The 19,362-nt window shown below is 43.9% G+C and overlaps 1 protein-coding gene across 1 annotated transcript; it reads left to right on the top strand.

Annotated features, from left to right (window-relative positions):
* The first annotated feature begins 7,275 nt into the window (after window positions 1-7,275).
* FRG1 (FSHD region gene 1) lies at window positions 7,276-18,341 on the top strand. The gene is made up of 9 exons (XM_037055230.1): window positions 7,276-7,490; window positions 9,532-9,602; window positions 11,966-12,091; window positions 12,839-12,896; window positions 14,077-14,191; window positions 15,335-15,439; window positions 15,712-15,803; window positions 16,329-16,439; window positions 18,235-18,341. The coding sequence occupies exons 1-9, from the start codon at window positions 7,429-7,431 to the stop codon at window positions 18,269-18,271; spliced, it is 777 nt and encodes a 258-aa protein (XP_036911125.1). The 5' UTR covers window positions 7,276-7,428; the 3' UTR covers window positions 18,272-18,341.
* The last annotated feature ends 1,021 nt before the right edge of the window (window positions 18,342-19,362 follow it).

The following is a 19,362-nucleotide window of genomic DNA, read 5'->3' on the forward strand; positions in this document are numbered from 1 at the left end:
GGACACAGGGCATCGCGATGGACGCCTCTCACCAAGGCCTCCCTGAGTGGCACGAGACGCACAAGTAAACTGGTCTCTGCTTAGAAATGTGTCTGCTGGGGAAAAAAGAAAAGTAGGATTCTTTGAACCTCCTGCTACGGGAGAAAATAATGACAGAAGGTGGTAGAACGTCTCGCATCTCAAGGCCCTCCACCTTGCTACTCTACGCAGTGCACCTGCGGCGAGTGTTAGTCCATGCAGGTGTCCAAGCGGCGAATCCTGGAGGAGTATGGTCGGAACGTCCCAGGACAGGTCCTCAGAAGATGTGCTCGTGACCGCCTGCCTTCTTCGCACTCCCGAAACGTTAGGCGTTTCTACTGAAAATGGCTGGAAATGATTTGTGAGACAAAGGAGAGACGAGTTCGTTTTCTCCTTTTGTACTTGCTGGGTGCACACCATCGCTGTCCCCTTCTGCTTGTCCAAGCCATAACCTGAGTTCCCAGGTGAAGCCCCTCTCCGTGCTTGAGGCTGAGCCCACCGCCAGCACCAGGAGTAGGCCTCAGCGGAGGAACCTGGCTGAGGGGCAGCTGGGGGCTGACATCCAGCCTGTACCCACTCTCCAGGCCAGGTGCAGTACTGCTTGGAACTGCTGAAAAGATGGCAAAGGCATCACATCTACCCCTGGGGACCCCAACAGGGGAGCCGGTCCCCTGGGAGTGTGTCCAGTTGGTTTGAGGTAAATCAGTCCATTTTCAAATCCACAGTAATTCCAGACACAAGAACAAGAATAATTATTTTACTTTGATGGTACAATGCCCAGTGCTGAAATTAAAGAGAACTTCAACAAACAGATTTTATGGCAATGAAAACAGACGACTTAGAAGAGGAGGGTCTAGGGATGCTTCTTTTGTTTTTCAGATCTTTATCTTAAGGGGAAAAAATGACCCTGGACATACAAAACTAGTCTATCAAATACCGTGGTAAATTAACAGGATTCACTGGGTTACTTAATACATTTATGGAGACAATTGGTTGGAAACAGTTTCCACAAGAGGATTTTGGTTCACCCTTAAGAAGAAGTTTCACCAAGAGTTTGTTACTCATCTCCTTCGTCAGTGATGCTTATTAGCTCTATTATTAACCTTATCATTCTGAGCCAGAATTAAAGATAACATGCATACTTTTCTCCAGTGGGGATGCCTGGACAGAGTGGCATTTTACTGTGTTTTCAGGTGGCAGGAAGGGAGGGGGAGCCCCCAGGGTCCTCCTTGGTGAGGGCACTGCTCACCTTCCAAAGACCCTGCCTCTAACACTGTCCCAGTGGGGATCAGGCTCCCACTTATGTATTGGGGGAGGGAGGGGCACAAATATCCGGTGTGCAGGAAAAAAGGTACAGGACTGTTCACAGAATCTCGGCAGTGCTGCTGAACCAAGGGAGGAAGCAGGGGAGACTTGGCAGGCCACATTCACCCCACAGAAACGAGCTGCGCAGGATGCCACCTGCGGGTTGTTGCCATTTGACAGCTGTGTCCTGCTGTGCCTGGACCCTAGCTGCCACAGACCGGGCCCCGTGTCTCCCCCACAGCTGCTCAGAGTCATCTCTGATGGTCTCACCTCCTCTGCAACACTCCATCAGGTTTGAAATTCCAGCAAACAGATAGCAGTCTGGCCCCAGCTACAGCAGCCAGGAAGCTGGAAAAGGGAGCAGGCATGCATGCCCTCTCAGCTTTTGTAGTGGAAGATGGGGCCCTCCCTCCCCGCACTGAGCTCAGGAGCCCCCAAAACTGGTAGGTCCACTACAGCACCCCATTAGTAAAGGAAGAAACTAGNTAGCTGCCACAGACCGGGCCCCGTGTCTCCCCCACAGCTGCTCAGAGTCATCTCTGATGGTCTCACCTCCTCTGCAACACTCCATCAGGTTTGAAATTCCAGCAAACAGATAGCAGTCTGGCCCCGGCTACAGCAGCCAGGAAGCTGGAAAAGGGAGCAGGCATGCATGCCCTTTCAGCTTTTGTAGTGGAAGGTGGGGCCCTCCCTCCCCGCACTGAGCTCAGGAGCCCCCAAAACTGGTAGGTCCACTACAGCACCCCATTAGTAAAGGAAGAAACTAGGCGACAGAATGGGTGAAACCACAAGACGAGTCTGAATGTGTTGTGAGGGAGACTCCTAGGAGAGGTGGGATTTGACTGGCGATCAGAACATGTTTCATGAGAGTGGCCTCTGGCAATGGCTGGCCGGATGTGATCTTTGCTAATAGAAAGGAACAGAAAAGGGGTCCCGGGCCACTCAGGTGAGAGGAACAACATCACCAACATCGACCTGACTGCAAACTAGAGAGGGTAACGTAACATCTCCCCCCTTAAATTCTATTCTGCTTAAGTTGGCCATGATTTATTTCCGCTATTTGCAGTGAAGAACATATACAAGGAATATACTCTGGCATTAAAATACCATTCTGTGCAAATCGCACTGGAGAAGGTACAGATTTTACGTTTTTAGTTCTGGCTGTTTAATTCGGGCACAGACGTTCCACCCAGAAGTGGGAGCCGCAATGTGGCAGCAATCTGTCAATTGAAATATCTATTCACTGACTCAACATTTATTTAGAGCCTAATGTGTTCCAGGTTCTGAAGTCAAGTGCACAAAATATCGATGTGAAGAAGGTCAAGACTCCACCTTTATGGTAGTCAGAATAATGCCCCTCCCCCATGAAGATGTCCCAATCTCGGGAGCCTACGAATTTGTTGCGTTAGGCAGCAAACGGGCTTCACGCGTGTGACTGAATTAAGGGCCTTGAGAGTGGAAGGCAATCCCTGACGACCTGGGGTCGGAGAAGCGATCCAATCACACAGGAGAAAAGCACAGGGAAGGATGTAGGAAAGGAAGAAAGAAAGAGAACATCTGCGGTCTTAATGTGCAAGTGGCATGTAAGTGACCTAAGCGGCGAATATTACACCGTTGCCACAGAAAACTGGGGAGGAGGCTCACTAGAAATACAAATAAGGGCTCATAAAGCTAACTAGAAATAAAACAATAAATGGTGATATTTATGGAGTGCTTACAAGGCACTTTACCTGGGTGACACGTAAAAATGTTGAAATTCCACATAAACCGCATAAATGTGCAAAAAGTTTTTAAAGGGTCTTTTATTCCTGTAGCCGATCTCATTTTATTCTTCCTCAGTAGAGTGCAGAAAAATGCCTGAAGTTGCTGGTTAAATGCACCGGGCCTTCTGCCCCATGAACTGATTCTCTTGAGCACTCAGTCCATTCAAAGTCCAAACTCAAGGCTGCTTCCTCGGCCCAAGCCTGCCCTCTGCGCTGCTCACCCTCCAGGGGGCATCTGTGTGAAGACAAAATTCAGGTACCCCTCGGCGAGGGGCCAGGGGGACGCGCATCTTCCGGGACTCGGGTCCTCTGCTGCGCGGGTCTCTGAGCCCTCCGCGCTGATGTCTGTGCGCCGGGGCCCAGTCCTGTCTTTACTTGGCCATGTTCTGGCATCCTTTCCTGAAATTTCCGGTCACGCACTGCCATTGGCTTCTGATCTCCAAGGCGTCACATTCTGGGGCCTTCATGACCTTCTAGGGGCTGCTGCCGATTCACTTGTCCTATCAGAACAGGTCAAAGTCCCTGTCCAGCCCAGGCTCGGAGGAACCCCGGCTCCCTGGCCCAGCGCACAAGCTGCCGGTACAGGACAAACGCCAGAGGCAGGTACCTCCCTCCGTCCTCGCCGCGCTCGTTACTCCTGGGCCGGCTGCCCACAGCAGACAGGAAAGCGCCACTGTGGATATTTCTCGGACCTTCCTTCATCTGTCAGCCTTTTCTGTCTGTCTAACCGAGTCCCGGGAAGCAGGGAAGCAGTGCTGTCTTACAGTCTTGTCCCTTTGAACTTCCCCTTCCTCCACTGTGCAATCTCTTCTCCTTGTTCGGGTGGCAATTTCCCCTTGACACTGACCTTGAACCAAGACACGCCCCTCAGCTTGACCAAACTTTAGATGGAAGGTTGGGAAAAACCCTTCTCCAGCTGCCAGTGATGAAAACATAAATGCTAAGTCAATGTTTCCCAAATGTGCCTGACGCTAAGAATCACCTGGAACACTTGTCAGAAATACGTATCCCTGGGTCCCATCAGTGGTCTTCTGAATAAGAATCTCTAAGGGAGGGGTCTGCGAACCAGGACTTTTCACAAACCCCCGCAGGGATGCGGATGATGAGTAAAGCTTGGGAAACTGCACAGGGCGAGCCAGTGTTCCCCGCTGTGTGATGAGAACTGTCTACTGGCAAAGGCTGGGGGCGATCACAGCCAACCCCTACTGAGCGCTTCCTCTGTGGACCGTAGTCCCCCGGCCTGACAAAGGCCAGTAGATCCTAACCTCGTGGTTACTGTTACTAACCCCGTTTTAAAAGATGAGCAAACGGAGGCTTTTGCCCAATACCCCTTTTAAAAAACCAGCTTGAGCAGCTTCTCATCCTGCCCCTCGTGTTCATGACTCTGAGGATCGTTCTTCATGACACGCAGACTGTTATGGTTTAAGGGAAAAGGGAGTTTTGCGAAAATGTTGGAAAAGCTGATGTCGCAGCAAGCAAGGACACTAATTTACTAAGGTATTTGTGATGGTTCTGTTTTCTGAGTCAGGTTTGAGATGGACCCGTCCTGATTCCACGGCGCCACCAGAAATCATGAGTTGGATGACATCTCCTGAGATTCTTGAAGGGACCTTGGTCTCCAAGTTTTCTGTTACGTAAAGAGGTCGAGTGGGAGGGGCCTGGTAGCGCTTACACAGCCCACTGTACTCAGGGCTACGGAGCAGTCCTTGGAGACCACGCAGTGCATCTCACTGCCTGCTATGCAGTTACTCTCAACGGCTTACCAATTTCATTCAAATGTTCCAGCTACAAAATGCCCCCGACTTCCCTTCTCAGCCCTGGACCCCACCATTCTACTTGCCCAGGGCTCCAACCAGCAGGGCTACTTACCGCCCCTTGCAGAANCACCAGAAATCATGAGTTGGATGACATCTCCTGAGATTCTTGAAGGGACCTTGGTCTCCAAGTTTTCTGTTACGTAAAGAGGTCGAGTGGGAGGGGCCTGGTAGCGCTTACACAGCCCACTGTACTCACGGCTGCGGAGCAGTCCTTGGAGACCACACAGTGCATCTCACTGCCTGCTATGCAGTTACTCTCAACGGCTTAACCAATTTCATTCAAATGTTCCAGCTACAAAATGCCTCCGACTTCCCTTCTCAGCCCTGGACCCCACCATTCTACTTGCCCAGGGCTCCAACCAGCAGGGCTACTTACCGCCCCTTGCAGAAGCCCTGTACTTCTCTATTCCCAGACATGCCGGTCCTTCTGGTCTCCATCTGTTAAAATCCCACCCGTTGTTCAAGATCCTTCTCAGATGCCACTTTGATGAGCAAGCTTCTCGTGGTCCCTAGAACTAGATAGGCACCCCTATGCCTGCAAAAAATGTTTTTCTGTATTAATTTTCTTTATCTGCACCATAATCCTATCCCAGGAGGTATCACCAGGATGTATAGCTGAAGAGCGTAGATATGTGGAGGTTATAGATAACCTCTATAGATACATAGATAACTTGCCCAAAGCCGTCCAGCCTCTAGAGACAGAGCAAGGCCTGCCCGCCCACGCGGTCTGCCTCCAGTAGCCGCACTTTTTAACCGTGTGCTATACCGACTCTCATTGCACATTATTTCGACAAAGGCCCCTAAGCCCAGGCCCTGAGGCAAGGCATCTTTTGTATCCACTTATCACCAAGCACAGGGTCTTTGCTGAAAAGGCTGATAAGTGAATAAGGAACTGACTTCCCGAGGCCTCCGCGGTGCGCTGTCTCCTTCCCCACCCAGTTTTCCCTCCTGCTCCCCTACCACCACCTCCTCTCTCTCCTCCAGACACACTCTAACGGGTCCACGCCCTTCGTCGTCCCGCAGCTTAACTCCAGGTGGTAGAATCTTCATACCCTAGACGTTTATGCAGGGTCCGCTCTGAGGCAGGCATTAGGTGGGCACAGGCGAGACAAGGATGAAGAAGCTATAGTTCCTGCCCTTAAACACACACACACACACACACACACATACACACACAATTAACCTATAGAATACAAAATGCAGGTATTTGGGGAAATCCATGAGGTCATGTCATTCAAGATGTTTTCTTTTTGAGGAAATCATGCCTGAGTTTATCTTAAAAGTTGAATGAATGAAGCAGGTGGGTAAGAGGGAAAGGGCTCCGTTCTCGGCAGCAGAACCCGACACAGAGGGAGCTGACATTTCCAACGATGCACGGAGACTGGACCAGCTGGGATAAGTGGCAGGAAAGGAGGCCAGATAGATCATCTGTAGTTTATTAAATGACGCTGGGATTTTTCTTCCTGAAAACAACAGGCTGCCTTTGAGGTGGGGGAATAACGATCAGCTGTTTCTTGAGAAAGATCCCCGGGGAGCACTATTGCAGAGCAGGCAGGAGAACCATGTAGTGACCGGGCTGCTGAAAGCCTCTCCGGAGACCCGCCTTNTGAATGAAGCAGGTGGGTAAGAGGGAAAGGGCTCCGTTCTCGGCAGCAGAACCCGACACAGAGGGAGCTGACATTTCCAACGATGCACGGAGACTGGACCAGCTGGGATAAGTGGCAGGAAAGGAGGCCAGATAGATCATCCGTAGTTTATTAAATGACGCTGGGATTTTTCTTCCTGAAAACAACAGGCTGCCTTTGAGGTGGGGGAATAACGATCAGCTGTTTCTTGAGAAAGATCCCCGGGGAGCACTATAGCAGAGCAGGCAGAACCATGTAGTGACCGGGCTGCTGAAAGCCTCTCCCGAGACCCGCCTTGCGCCGACAGACTTTTCTGATTGTGTTAGTTTTCAAGGCCAACCTCCCACCCCACCTCCACCCAAATTCCAGCAGAATTTGTGAAATCTGCGGCCCAAATTTTGACACATACGTATCTTCTATTTTATTCCCTAATTGTTTCCTGTGCACATCACTCTTGTAACCCTAGTTAAAACACTATAATAAACGTTTATGGAATGGAAATGGGTGGTAAAGTCGTCCAAGACCAGGTAATGAGCGTTCCCAGCTGCACCGGGAAGGCTGCTTGAGACACTTTATCCTCGGAGACTGGCAGGCTTTCCTAGCAGCGGCTTGGAGGCCAACCACGGCTGTTACACCCGCTACTACCACAAGAGGGCACGTTCCCTCAACACTCAGGCGTTCTCAGAGTGAACCTATTTAGACCCTCTGTGTCTGCCGTCGTCCGGGACAGTAAACAGGAAGTAGAACTGTATCTGGGACTCCGGTTCGGGTTTAACAGACGAGGGTTTCGGCGGAAAATAATCGCTGCTGCCGGCGCGTGCGGGCGCTTTCAGCGCGTCGGTGTTGTGCCTCTCTCGTCCGATCCAGCGCCTGCCTTTCTACAAAATTGTCACCAGAACCATGAGCGAATACTCCTTTGTGAAGTCCACCAAACTCGTGCTTAAGGGAACCAAGGCCAAGAGGTAAGGCCGGACCTTTGCATGGAGACCTTCTTCTCTCTCCTGGTGACCCCCACCCCCCTCCCGCTTCCCAGGTGCGTCTCGCGGAGGCTCCCACAGCTGTCAGCTGTCACTTCGGCTCGCGGCCTTGGGCCCGCCCGGGCCGGTGCGGCGCTGGGGAGACCCGCCGGGGGTACTCGCCCCGAAAGGGGAGGAGACGGGAGGGTGGGGCCCATAACCCTGCATCCTCAAGTCTGGGCACCCCTCCGCCCCGCTACCTCCGCTGTAGTCTGCCGACGTGGGTCGTAACTTCCTCTATTAGCTATTACTTAGTTTCACCATTGTCTCCCTCCACCCTAAAATCCTTATGAGTTTTCAGCGCAATATGCAGATGTGGATTTTGACAGGGTTATGGGCTCGAGTCTGGACCCCACTAATTAATGACCTGATTTTGTCATTTGTGGCAAGTTCGTTAGTATCTTTGAGCTTCCTTTTACTTGTTAAGAAGGATTAATTGTACTCTGATCGTTATGAAAAGAAAAACAAACAAATAAAACAAAGACTGATTGTTATGAGGATTAAGTAAGATAAAATGTGCTACCCTTTAGAGCCTCGAAAGCCAGGAGGAGGTTGTAGTGGTGATAAGGTATTTTAGGAAAAGGTATCTGCCCACTCATACCTCCACCTCTTTTTTAACTGGTTGATTTGCTCCGACTGACCTTAAAAATGTTAGCATTTGCTTCTGGTCTCTGATAAACCGAGTTTGGGGTACTTTAAGGAGAAATGGAAAGAAAGTGACAAGGAGTAAGCTGAAGCTACCGCCCTTGAATAAGTGAAACTTTTACTCTGAATTTACTGGAGGGAAGAGAGAGTTAGCTTCTGCAAATGTACTTTATGATGAAAATGCAAACAAATGTGTCTTACAATTGTCATAACTACTGATCATAATTAACACACTTAAAGCACTTTTTATGTGCTAAGAACCATTGTAAACACTGCATATTAACTTTTTAAAATTACCCCGGGGGTTATTTTTTTATTTTGGTTTATTTTATTTTATTTTTTTTACTTAATGCAATATTATTTACATGCCATGAAACTTAATCTTTTTAAAGTACAGTTCAGTGGGTCTTTTTAGTATAGTCACAAGGTTCACCTCTGTCAATAGTTGCTAAACGTTTTCGTCACCTCAGAAGGAAACCTCTCTCCCCGTAACCTTCATTCCTCCTGTTCTCTCCTCTGTCCCTGGCAACCACTAATTTGCTTTCTGTCTCCATGGATTGGCCTGTTCTGAGTAGTTCACATAAATGTGATCGTACAGCATGCCACCTTTTATATCTGGCTTTTACTTAGCAAAGCATTCCCAAGGTCCATCCATGTTGTAGAATGATCTGTACTCACAGTCTTTACAACTGAATAATACTCAATTTTGAATGTAACAACAAGTAACACATTTTGCTCATCCATTCCCCATTTGATGGACATTGGGGTTTTTCTACTTTCTGGCGATTGTGAGTAATATCACTGTAAGTATTCTTATGCAGTTATCATGCAGACACATGTTTTCATTTCTGTTGGGTATATAACTAGGAGTAGAATTGTTAGATCATATGATAACTCTGTGTTTAACTCTTTGAGGAACCCCAAACTAATTTCCAAAGCAGCTTCACCATTTTACATTCTCACCACAACATATGAAAGTACATATTAACTGTTAATCCTTATTACAATAACCTTAAGAGTTAGGTGAAATTACTATTCTTACTTTATAGGTGGAAAGTGACTCAAAGAGTCAGTTCTTTTGCCAAAAATCCCAGAGCTAAGAAGTGATAGAATTAGGATGTACAATCAGGCAGGCTGGCTCCGGAGTCTGCGCCCTTAACTGTGACACAATATATGCAGGGTCAGAAGCAACATCTGTGTTAGAAGAGGCATGTCGGTGCAAATTAATTATGTATAAATCAGTGTACAGCTTAAAAGATTCTTCTAAGATTCTGTTCTGTGAAATATAAAATGTAAATCAAACTCATAGCTAAACTCATCTTGTATAAATTATCTCCTGCAGTAAGAAGAAAAAGAGCAAAGAGAAGAAGAGGAAAAGAGAGGATGATGAAGAAACCCAACTTGATATTGTTGGTGAGTTTTCCACACTTTATTCTGAGAAAAGTCAACGCTGGTTAAGAGCCCTTTAAAAATATTTTTCTAGTTAGAGATAAGTTATAAAAAGAAAGCAGAAGGAATTTATGACTTATTCATATTTGTCTTGAAGTGCTTAAGTATTATTTATGGGCACAGATTTGCTTTGTTTTCTGACACAGTAGATGTGACTGATGTCTGTTCTTCGTGATCAGAACAAAGCGTGGGAGGGAGGAGACAGCTCTCTGATGTAATAGACACCATTAAACTACTTAATAGCCCAGATTCTGATACACAGTTTTCAAGGCTTGATTAAGTATTATTTAGCCAAATATATTTTACATGTTACAGTAAGTCCTAACTTTACAGAGTTGTCAGTAGGTTCTTGGAAACTGAAATGTAAGCAAAATGATGTCTGGTGTAATGAAATGAGTTCTACCGTAGCCTGATAGATATAAATGAGAGTTAAGTTCCGAGAGCGTATTTCTGGTCACAAAACAACACTGAGATAAATGTGAGCCATCCATACATTTAAGAAAGATGAACAAGTAGGATCCTTACTTTCCAACCCCCTTGTTCCAGTTCAGGGCACTGGGTGTGCAGAACGCAGAGCAGATCTCAGCCCTGGACAGGATGCCCTCCTGTTGCAGGGCACTCGCACATACCCTCCCCCCGCACGGAGACCGGGACAGTGGAGACACGCAGGTCTTTAGGGTGTGGGTGGAAACCCAGGCAGACCCCACTCAGACAGTGGCCTCGACCACGTCGGGAATCCACCTTTGTTTCTTCTCATCAACATTATAACAAAACCACTTTGAACAAAACTGTTACTGGATGACTTGGTTTATTTTCTTTGAGAATGTGTGCATTTTAAACCAGTGATTTGTATATTCCTGAAAGAAATATAATTACTTTGTATACAGTGAAATGAATGAAAATCTTAATTAAACATCAAGTAGCTTATTAACAGTGCCAGAAATAAACTGGCCCACACATACTTAACAAGCCTGTTTTCCAGTTAATCTTTCTATCTTTTCCACACTTATACTTTAAAGCAATTATTTCTCTTAAAACGTGGCAGGTTGCATTTTGAAAGTTAATATATTTTGGCTCCTTTACTTTTATATGAAATGTTATAAAGCAAATATTCCAGAAAAATCTCCCCATTTTTGGAAATAGCAAATCAACAACTCTAAAATTAGGGTAAATATCTTGGGCAGATGTCTCTGTGTGTAGATTTGCTTTGTCAAAGGATAGGTGAGTACCTAACTACATAAAATCCTGCCAAAAATTTTCTGACATGGTTCTACCATTTTACACTCCCACCAAGAAAGTATTGAAATTCTTTTATTAGTCTTTTCTCTCAGTTTGTGGTTTGACTTTTCATTTTAGTAATAGTGTTTTTTTTTGATAAGCGTAAGTTTATAATTTTTATACAGCCCAATTAGGTTTTTCTATTATGGCTACGACCTTACTCCTCCAGTCTAAGGAACCCTTGCTATCCCCAGGTCCCAAAGATGTTCTGCATTTCCTTTCGCAGGCTTCCTAGGTTGGGTAGATTCATGGCCCATCTCAAATTAACCTGGGTTTTTTTTCCTCCCGAATTGTATCGGCTATCTTAACATCTCTGTTGAATAGACTTTCCTTCCCTGTTCCACTGCTTTGGTATCTTGGTCAAAAATCAGTTGACTTTGTGTGTGCTGGTCTGTTGCTGGGCTCTGGTCCATCCGTGTGTCTTTCGTTCTACTGATAGATTTGTCTTGGTTACTGTCACGTACCCAGGTCTTGAAATCAGGTGATAGGAGCCTTCCAGCTTTATACTTCTTTTCCAAGATTATTTTGATTATTCTAGGTCTTTGCATTTACATATAAGTTTTATAATCAATTTACCACTTTCTGTAGTAAAGCTTGTTGGATTTTCTGGAGAGCTGCATTCACTCTAGGTCATCTGGAGAGACTTGACATCTGAACCACGCTGACTCTCAGTAATTTGCAGTTCTTAGTGTAGCAGTCTTCCACGTCTTTTTTAAAGCCTCAGGTGTTTCATAATATGACACTACTGTAAATGGGACTTTGAAGTTGTATTTTTAAACTGTTTGCTATTAGCATATAGATATGCAGTTGATTTCTGTATATTGACTTCGTCGTCTGAGACGTTATTCAGTTAACGTCCTGATTTCGACGTCTGCCGTCAATAGCAGAGTTGGTGTGACCATTGGAGGAGAGTGAGCAAGGGTATGTCAGATCTCTACTATTTCTGAGAACTGCGACATTTTTAGAACGTACCTTATAACCACAGCAACAAGTAAGAACCTTGTGTCAACTCTGAAGTACAAACTTTAAATACTGATTTTATTTTTTAGGAATCTGGTGGACGGTAACAAACTTTGGTGAAATTTCAGGAACCATAGCAATTGAGATGGATAAAGGAACCTACATACACGCACTTGACAACGGACTTTTTACCCTGGGAGCCCCACACAAGGAAGGTTTGTGTGGGAAGTGCTCACGGGGAAGGCCTCTTCGGTGTACGTCTTACTGCGTTTGTCCCCCGGCCCGTGTCTCGTCTCAAGCACCATGCACTCCAGAGGAACAAGTCCGTTACCTTGGACTCTTCGCTTTTTCGTTCCTCAGTATTTACCAATTATTGGCAACTCCCTCTTTTTAGGATAAGAATTTAAAAACATTCTTTATAGTTGCAGAAATATACCTATGGAAATGAAAAGCAATACGAATCATTGAAATCGTATGTGGAAAGAAAAAGAACACCTGGCTGAGTCAGTGTTGAATCCCTTCGTCCTTCAGACCTTTGGCCAACCTGACCCAGAGCATGGAAACAACTGAAAGTCCCCCAGCCCCTCTTAGCCATCACAGGAAGCACTGAGAGGAGACAGGCACTGTCTTCTGGTCTGAATGGCCATCGCTTGAATTAATTAAAGCATTTAGCTTTTTAAATACAGCGGTTTGTCCCTGTACTGACTGCATTTCAAATACACAGAGAAAATATCCCGGCAGTGATATTTTATAAATAAGCATCGTGCTGCCTCATTAAACATGTAAAACTAACACCACAGTTAGAACATAAAGTAGACCCTGGTAATATGAATACTACATTGTAATTATACGAGAGTAATATTCTTAAATTTTAAAAGAAAAACTACTTTTAAAACTGAAGAATCTCTTTACATGTGTGTTTATAACTAATGTCAGATTTCAAAATGTTTCTTCTCCTGTAGTTGACGAGGGCCCTAGTCCTCCAGAGCAGTTTACCGCTGTCAAATTGTCTGATTCCAGGTAAGCTTGGGTTGAACTATAAGTAATCACCTTTTTCTTTAATTTAGTCTTATTTGTTAAAAATCTCTATATAGCTAACTTAAACCCACAGAGTAATTTTGAATTATAAAGCAAAACAATATATTTGGAAAGTATATTTTGTGATGTTAAACAAAATATAGCATTATTTATGTATCCAGCTGATATTCTGATATTATTAAATTCCATTTTCAGGAGGGGAATAAAGGGGAGAAAAATGGGACAACTGTAATAGCATACTTAGTAAAATATATTTTAAAAAAATAAATTACATTTTCAGTATTTCTCTTTAGAAGAGATGTAAAGCCCCAGATAAAATTGTGGTGCCTAGCAATATATAATACTGTGCAGAAAAAAAGAAAATGAATAAGGTCACAAATAAATAAGAGAGACTAGAGAGACCCTGTGAGGAGCACAGACACATAACTGGTCTGGCTGCTGGGACTCATAGACTCACCTGCGTGAACCCCGGGCCCAGTCGGGGGCCGGAGGGAGGAGAGCTGCCAGGACCAGCAGAGGGCGTTACAGAGCCGCAAAAACCAGAAGGACGTTTTACTCACTATTTTTGCAATCATTTTATCAGCTGTCCTTTTTAATTCTCACAAGCAAAAGTACAGAATGATGCTTCGTGTAGTAAATATGGAAATTAAATTTCAGTATTCTGGTCACTGGCTAGGTGAAGATGATAATGGTTTGTATTGTTTTATCATTGACCTATACATGAATATAAAGTCAATCTCCTGGCATCACAGGGGTTGGTAAACTAAAAACTTAAAAATCATATTTTTTCCCTTAAAAAACAGTATTAACATGATTATTTCTATACTTTCTTTGAATGGCCAGTAAGTACTTTGAAGGACTTTTAAAGAATGAAAGCTAAAGTATAGCCAGTAAACTCAAACTTCTTTATATATTTGAAGAAGAAAGAATTTAGAAAATGTTTGCTATATATGATAGTGCTTGCAATAAAAAGCAGAATATGAAATTACATATATAGAACTACACAGTACGGTAGCCAGTGGTCACTGATGTGTGGCTTTTAAATGTCTGACCTATGGGCAGTCTGAATTTTCATATACATACACATTATTTCTATGTTCCGTGCTTGCTTTTCTTTCTCGCAGTTTATAACTCTGATCTTTTTCATTCCAATTCCATGAAGAATTGCCCTGAAATCTGGCTATGGGAAATACCTCGGCATAAATTCAGACGGACTCATTGTGGGGCGCTCGGATGCGATTGGACCGAGAGAGCAGTGGGAGCCAGTCTTTCAGGACGTGAGTGCCGTGACTGTTTCCGAAAGGCTCCTTGTCCAGGGAAGGACTCTCGTGTCAGGAGAAGTCAGCGATTTTATGTCCAGAAAGATGCCAACAGCACCATTCATAATAGCAGGGGAAAATGAAGACATCTATAATAGAACATTATATCTCTGTTAAAGTAGAATACAGGACTTTAGGGAAGTTCATTTTATCTGGGGGAAAGACATTCAGTTTTTAAATTTAAATTTAAGTTAAAGAGAGACGGAAACGTCCCTGATGTGACAGGTGCAGCTGGACTGCAGAAAGTGGCCGGAGAGCGGCAGTGCGGTTTCAACCCCGGGACGCACGACCCAGCCGTCTCCAAGCTCACCGGGTCTCCCAGGTGACAGGAAACCCAGCCCTTGCGCCTCGAGCACTTTGATAACTTGATGTGATAGAAGGCTATTAATACAGTTTTGTCATTATTATACTCGTGAATATTTTGTCTGATGTGTATGGTATTCAGTTTCCAGAAGAATCAACAATATACAAGTTATGATGAAAACTTAGATATGTAAGGAAATGTAATTAATCAAATTTATAATCTAGGTTCAGGTACACAAGAAAATTAATCTTCCAAGTTCTGTGTATCAGAATCAGACAGCACACTGAGCGTTAAACAACTAAAAAGAATATGAACATTTCTTTCCACACAGAAGTCTCTCAGACATTGGTTCTTAAAGTCCTGCGGAGTAAATTCAAAGTGGCCAAAGGCTAGCTTTTATATGATACAGTCTTTTATTTTTCTAATTATGGAGGAAAGTTTACTTAGAACACAACTATTTGAGTAAAGTATTGTGTACTATGTTATAATTTTTATTGTCTTTAAGGCTATTTTTTTTTCAAACTCAACTAAATTAATTATATCCTCAATAGATCTTTTAGACCAGAAGAAACAATTCTACTTCAGCTAGTTAAAATTTAGTCCCACTAATTGAATATATTGAAAATACTTATTTTGGTTATCTTTAAATAATTAGATTATAAGTGATTTTAGTTTTTATATGTTTTCCCCCCCAGGTTTTCTCCATATTCTTTAGAGTCATGAAGGAAAATTTAGTCTCAAGACTTAAGAATTCTTTTTCAGATGTTCTCATAATTATTTTTTGTTATTCTGTTTAGGGGAAAATGGCTTTACTGGCCTCCAATAGCTGCTTTATCAGATGCAATGAAGCAGGCGATATAGAAGCAAAAAGTAAAACAGCAGGAGAAGAGGAAATGATAAAGGTAACCCTGGCGTTTTCTTTAAATTAACCCATGTCCCGCACAATGTGACCAGATCGCCTCACAATGTTAGACGTGGCCCTGGCCAGGCAGCGCAGGTGGGGCATCAACCCATCACTAGAGAGGGTCGCAAGGTCCTTTTCTGAATCGAACTGCTAAGTTACTGTTTTCTTCTTTTGCATAAGAAATCACCTAGAATTTTTTATGTACTAAGTAAAGTTGGAAGGGGGAAAGATAAATGTAAAACTTACTGGGTTCTCATCTCCAATATCCAGATTAGATCCTGTGCTGAACGAGAAACTAAGAAAAAAGATGATATTCCAGAAGAAGACAAAGGAAATGTTAAGCAGTGTGAAATCAATTACGTGTACGTATTCTTTTCCTTTCAGACCTACAGACTTGACAGTAAAGTACTTCTCAAGGTACTAAAAGAAAACACCAGAAGGACAGGAGGGAGGCAGCCCGATGTAAACTCTAGGACGGAGCCCTGAGCAGAGGCCTTTCTTTCTCTGAGTCCTTCAGTTTTCCTAATTATCCTGCTAGCTTTCAAAGCTGAAGTCACTTGGCTTCATCCATCCTCCCCACCCATTAATACATCGAATGGCTGCAACTTGTCAATTCAGAATGCCAGCCAGGACCTAGGTCCCGCCCCAGAGGCAGGACACCGCCTCCAGCCAGCATCCCGGGGCAGGAGAGGCCCTACAGAGCTGCGCACGCAGCTGCCATCTTGGTGGTGGGCACCACGACATGTGCAGGGGAAAAGCTGTGTGTTACTAAAAAGATACAATTAGGTTTCCTTAAATAAATGAAAAACTTTAAAAATGTAAGTTCATCAGTAATCATGTGTAATCAAAGTTTGAGATATTTTTCAAGAAAAATATTTTCTTAACAGAAAGAAATTTCAGAGCTTCCAAGACCACAAACTTAAAATAAGTAAAGAAGATAGTAAAATTCTTAAAAAGGCCCGGAAAGATGGATTTTTGCATGAAACACTTCTGGACAGGTAGGTGAAATTTTTACTTATTTCCAGGTATGATTACGTATTCAATAGAAGTGGCAAATATAAAACCACTGTTCTTTCTGAATTACTGTCATTCTCAAATACCTGTCATTATTTCTAATTTGTAAACAGTAATATTACCAAAAAAGGACATCATAGACGGGAAAAGTTCACCATGAAAAACTATCTAAATAGAGCCAGGTTCCAAATACTTACATATTTTCTTGTAAGAAATTCAGATTTCACTGAAATTTCTTTACCAAAATCTTATAATTGTCAGAAACAGGCTAGAATGAAGTCATTTGACTAATTTCAAAATTCAGTTAGTTCTATTAGAGTGGCACAAGCTCCTAAAAATTAGATCAAAATGGGGCACTTTAAAAATACTAAATAGAGCCCTGGTTGGTGTAGCTCAGTGGATTGAGTGCAGGTCTGAGAACCAAAGGGTTACCGGTGCCATTCCCAGTCAGGGCACATGCCTGGGTTGCAGGCCAGGTCCCCAGTAGAGGGTGCAAGAGAAGCAACCACACACAGATATTTTTCTCTTTCTCCTTCCCTTCCCCTCTCTCTAAAAATAAATAAATCTTTAAAATAATAAAAATTACTAAATAGAAAATTAAATAAGTGAAATTGAAGAACTTTTATTAAATTGAGTTCAGAAGTATGCAGGGTATTTATCATAGCACATTATTAATATTTATTATTTGTTTAGTTAAGTAATTCTCTGAATTTACTACATTAAAAAATGAGTGATGTTTAACTTTGAGCTTAATGACTAAAATCAAAGAAGGGCCAGATTAAAAGAGAAGTTGCTAATTTTCTGCCACTTACTCAAGTCCTACATTGCAAAATTAGTCAAGATATTTCTTGATAGTACTTGATAGAGACAGTGTATTTCCTATTAACTAGTTAAGTTATTGCCTGAAGTCAGCAAATGATGTAAGAATTTTTTTCCAGCTCTGCAAATTAGCATCTAATATCTAGTTCTTAGAAATCAAAAATAGGATATAAAAATGAATCAGGCTGTGGATCAGAAGAAATAGAATAAGGTTTATGTCCTACTACTTTTATCACTTAGGAAAATATAACAGTATTAAATACAGAAGTTCAGGGCAGGCTTAAAATCAGAGGTAATTGAAATTGGTATTGTGTGATACAAAGGGTCACTGGTTCCATTCCCAGTCAGGGCACATGCCTGGATTGCAGGCCAGGTCCCCTGTAGGGGGTGCGTGAGAGGCAACCACACATGGATGTTTCTCTCCCTCTCTCCTTCCCTTCCCTTCTCTTCTCTGTGAAAATAAATAAAATCTTTTAAAATATTTTTTAAAAATTGTTATTGTGGATTGAAAAAGCCCTTAGGCACATTTGTTAAAGATTAGGAAAAGAATTTCATTAGAATAGAATCTATTTGGTATGAAACATAAAATTGAAAAGTAAAATTTTAGCCCTGGCTGGTGTAGCTCAGTGAATTGAACACGGGCCTGTGAAGCAAAGGGTCACTGGTCCAATTCCCAGTCAGGGCACATGCCTGGGTTGCAGGCCAGGTCCCCAGTGGAGGACACATGAGAGGCAACTGCACATTGATATTTCTCTCCCACTCTTTCTCCTGTCCCCTCTGTCTAATAAATAAATTTAAAAAATTAAGAAAAGTAAAATTTCAATTAAAATGTTATAAGTGGTATGATAATATAATAACTAACTGATAACATAATTTCTAAACATGAGTTTATGTTTAGTAGTTTACTATATATGGAATGTTTTATATAGATTAATTTTCATTATTTGTCTTTCCAAACAGGAGAGCGAAATTGAAAGCTGATAGATACTGCAAATGACCGAGATTTTTGCCTCTGCCTTCTTTTGTTTTTTTCTGAATAAAAAACGAGTGGAAGTGCTTTTACAGAGTTTTTGGGTCATTGTGGAATTACTTCTAAACTGGTAGCTAGTCTGACCGGGATTAACGGAGTTGAACTCGGCTGCCCCACCGATGCACGTGTTGAGTTCCCGGCAGTGTTCTGCGTGGAGAGGAAACTTGGAGTGCGTACTCAAAGGGCCCCGGGGTGTTTTTCTTGTTGGGATTTCCTATCATAAGCACGAGGCGCTGCTCTGTGGAACTGACATTGTGGTACAGCTGGTGGCATCTGTCTTACTGCTTCATGGTCTGCTTTCCATGACTTGATGCTGTAAGTGCTCATTGGTACCTTTAAAAGGAAGTTAGAAAGTGCTGACCCAGTCAGTCGACAAGGCTTTGATTCTGCCTCTTCCAGACTGCCCCAACCACACGCAAGCCAAAGGGATACCAGCTCCAGGGGGTGGGGCGGAGGGAAAGAAACCCTGCATTAGGCAGTGGAATGGGAGCGGGAAACTTGCCTAGAGAGCAGGTAGGCACAGAACAGAGGACAAAAGCCAGGAAGTCCCCTGCTTAGGGCCCTTGAGCCTCAGTGGAAGTCTGTGCAAGGCTTTCTTGCTCGAGGTGGGATGGGAGGGGCGCAGTTCCTCACCCTGTGGAGGCTCAGGCACTGAGCTTGGCCGAGGTCTGCCCTGTGCACCCACTTCATTCCCAGCCTGGCCCTCCCTGGGTTTCAATGAACCCAGTGTTCCGGATCCATTAAACCCTGAGTGTGTCAGAGTCCAGGCTGTGGACTGGGTGTCTGGAACTCATTGGCAATTTGGCTTCAGCAGGACTCAGGTGTCTGAGGCATGTGTGTGTGTGTGTTCATGATCCCACACCGATTCCCACACCGATTCCCGTCCACAGCTGGGACCGAGACCTGGCCTGAGCTGCCTGGTGCTCAGCCTTACATTTCACCCGTCACCAAGCCCAGAGGTGCACAGCCCTCTTCAGCAGGGCGGTTAAACGCTGCCACTTCCAACACGATAAAGCAGCCCTTACCGATAAAGCAGCCCTTACCGTGGGCAGAGCCGG

This window comes from Sturnira hondurensis, unplaced genomic scaffold (assembly GCF_014824575.4).
Source record: "Sturnira hondurensis isolate 20B ecotype Veracruz unplaced genomic scaffold, ASM1482457v3 Scaffold0008640, whole genome shotgun sequence".
NCBI lineage: Eukaryota > Metazoa > Chordata > Mammalia > Chiroptera > Phyllostomidae > Sturnira > Sturnira hondurensis.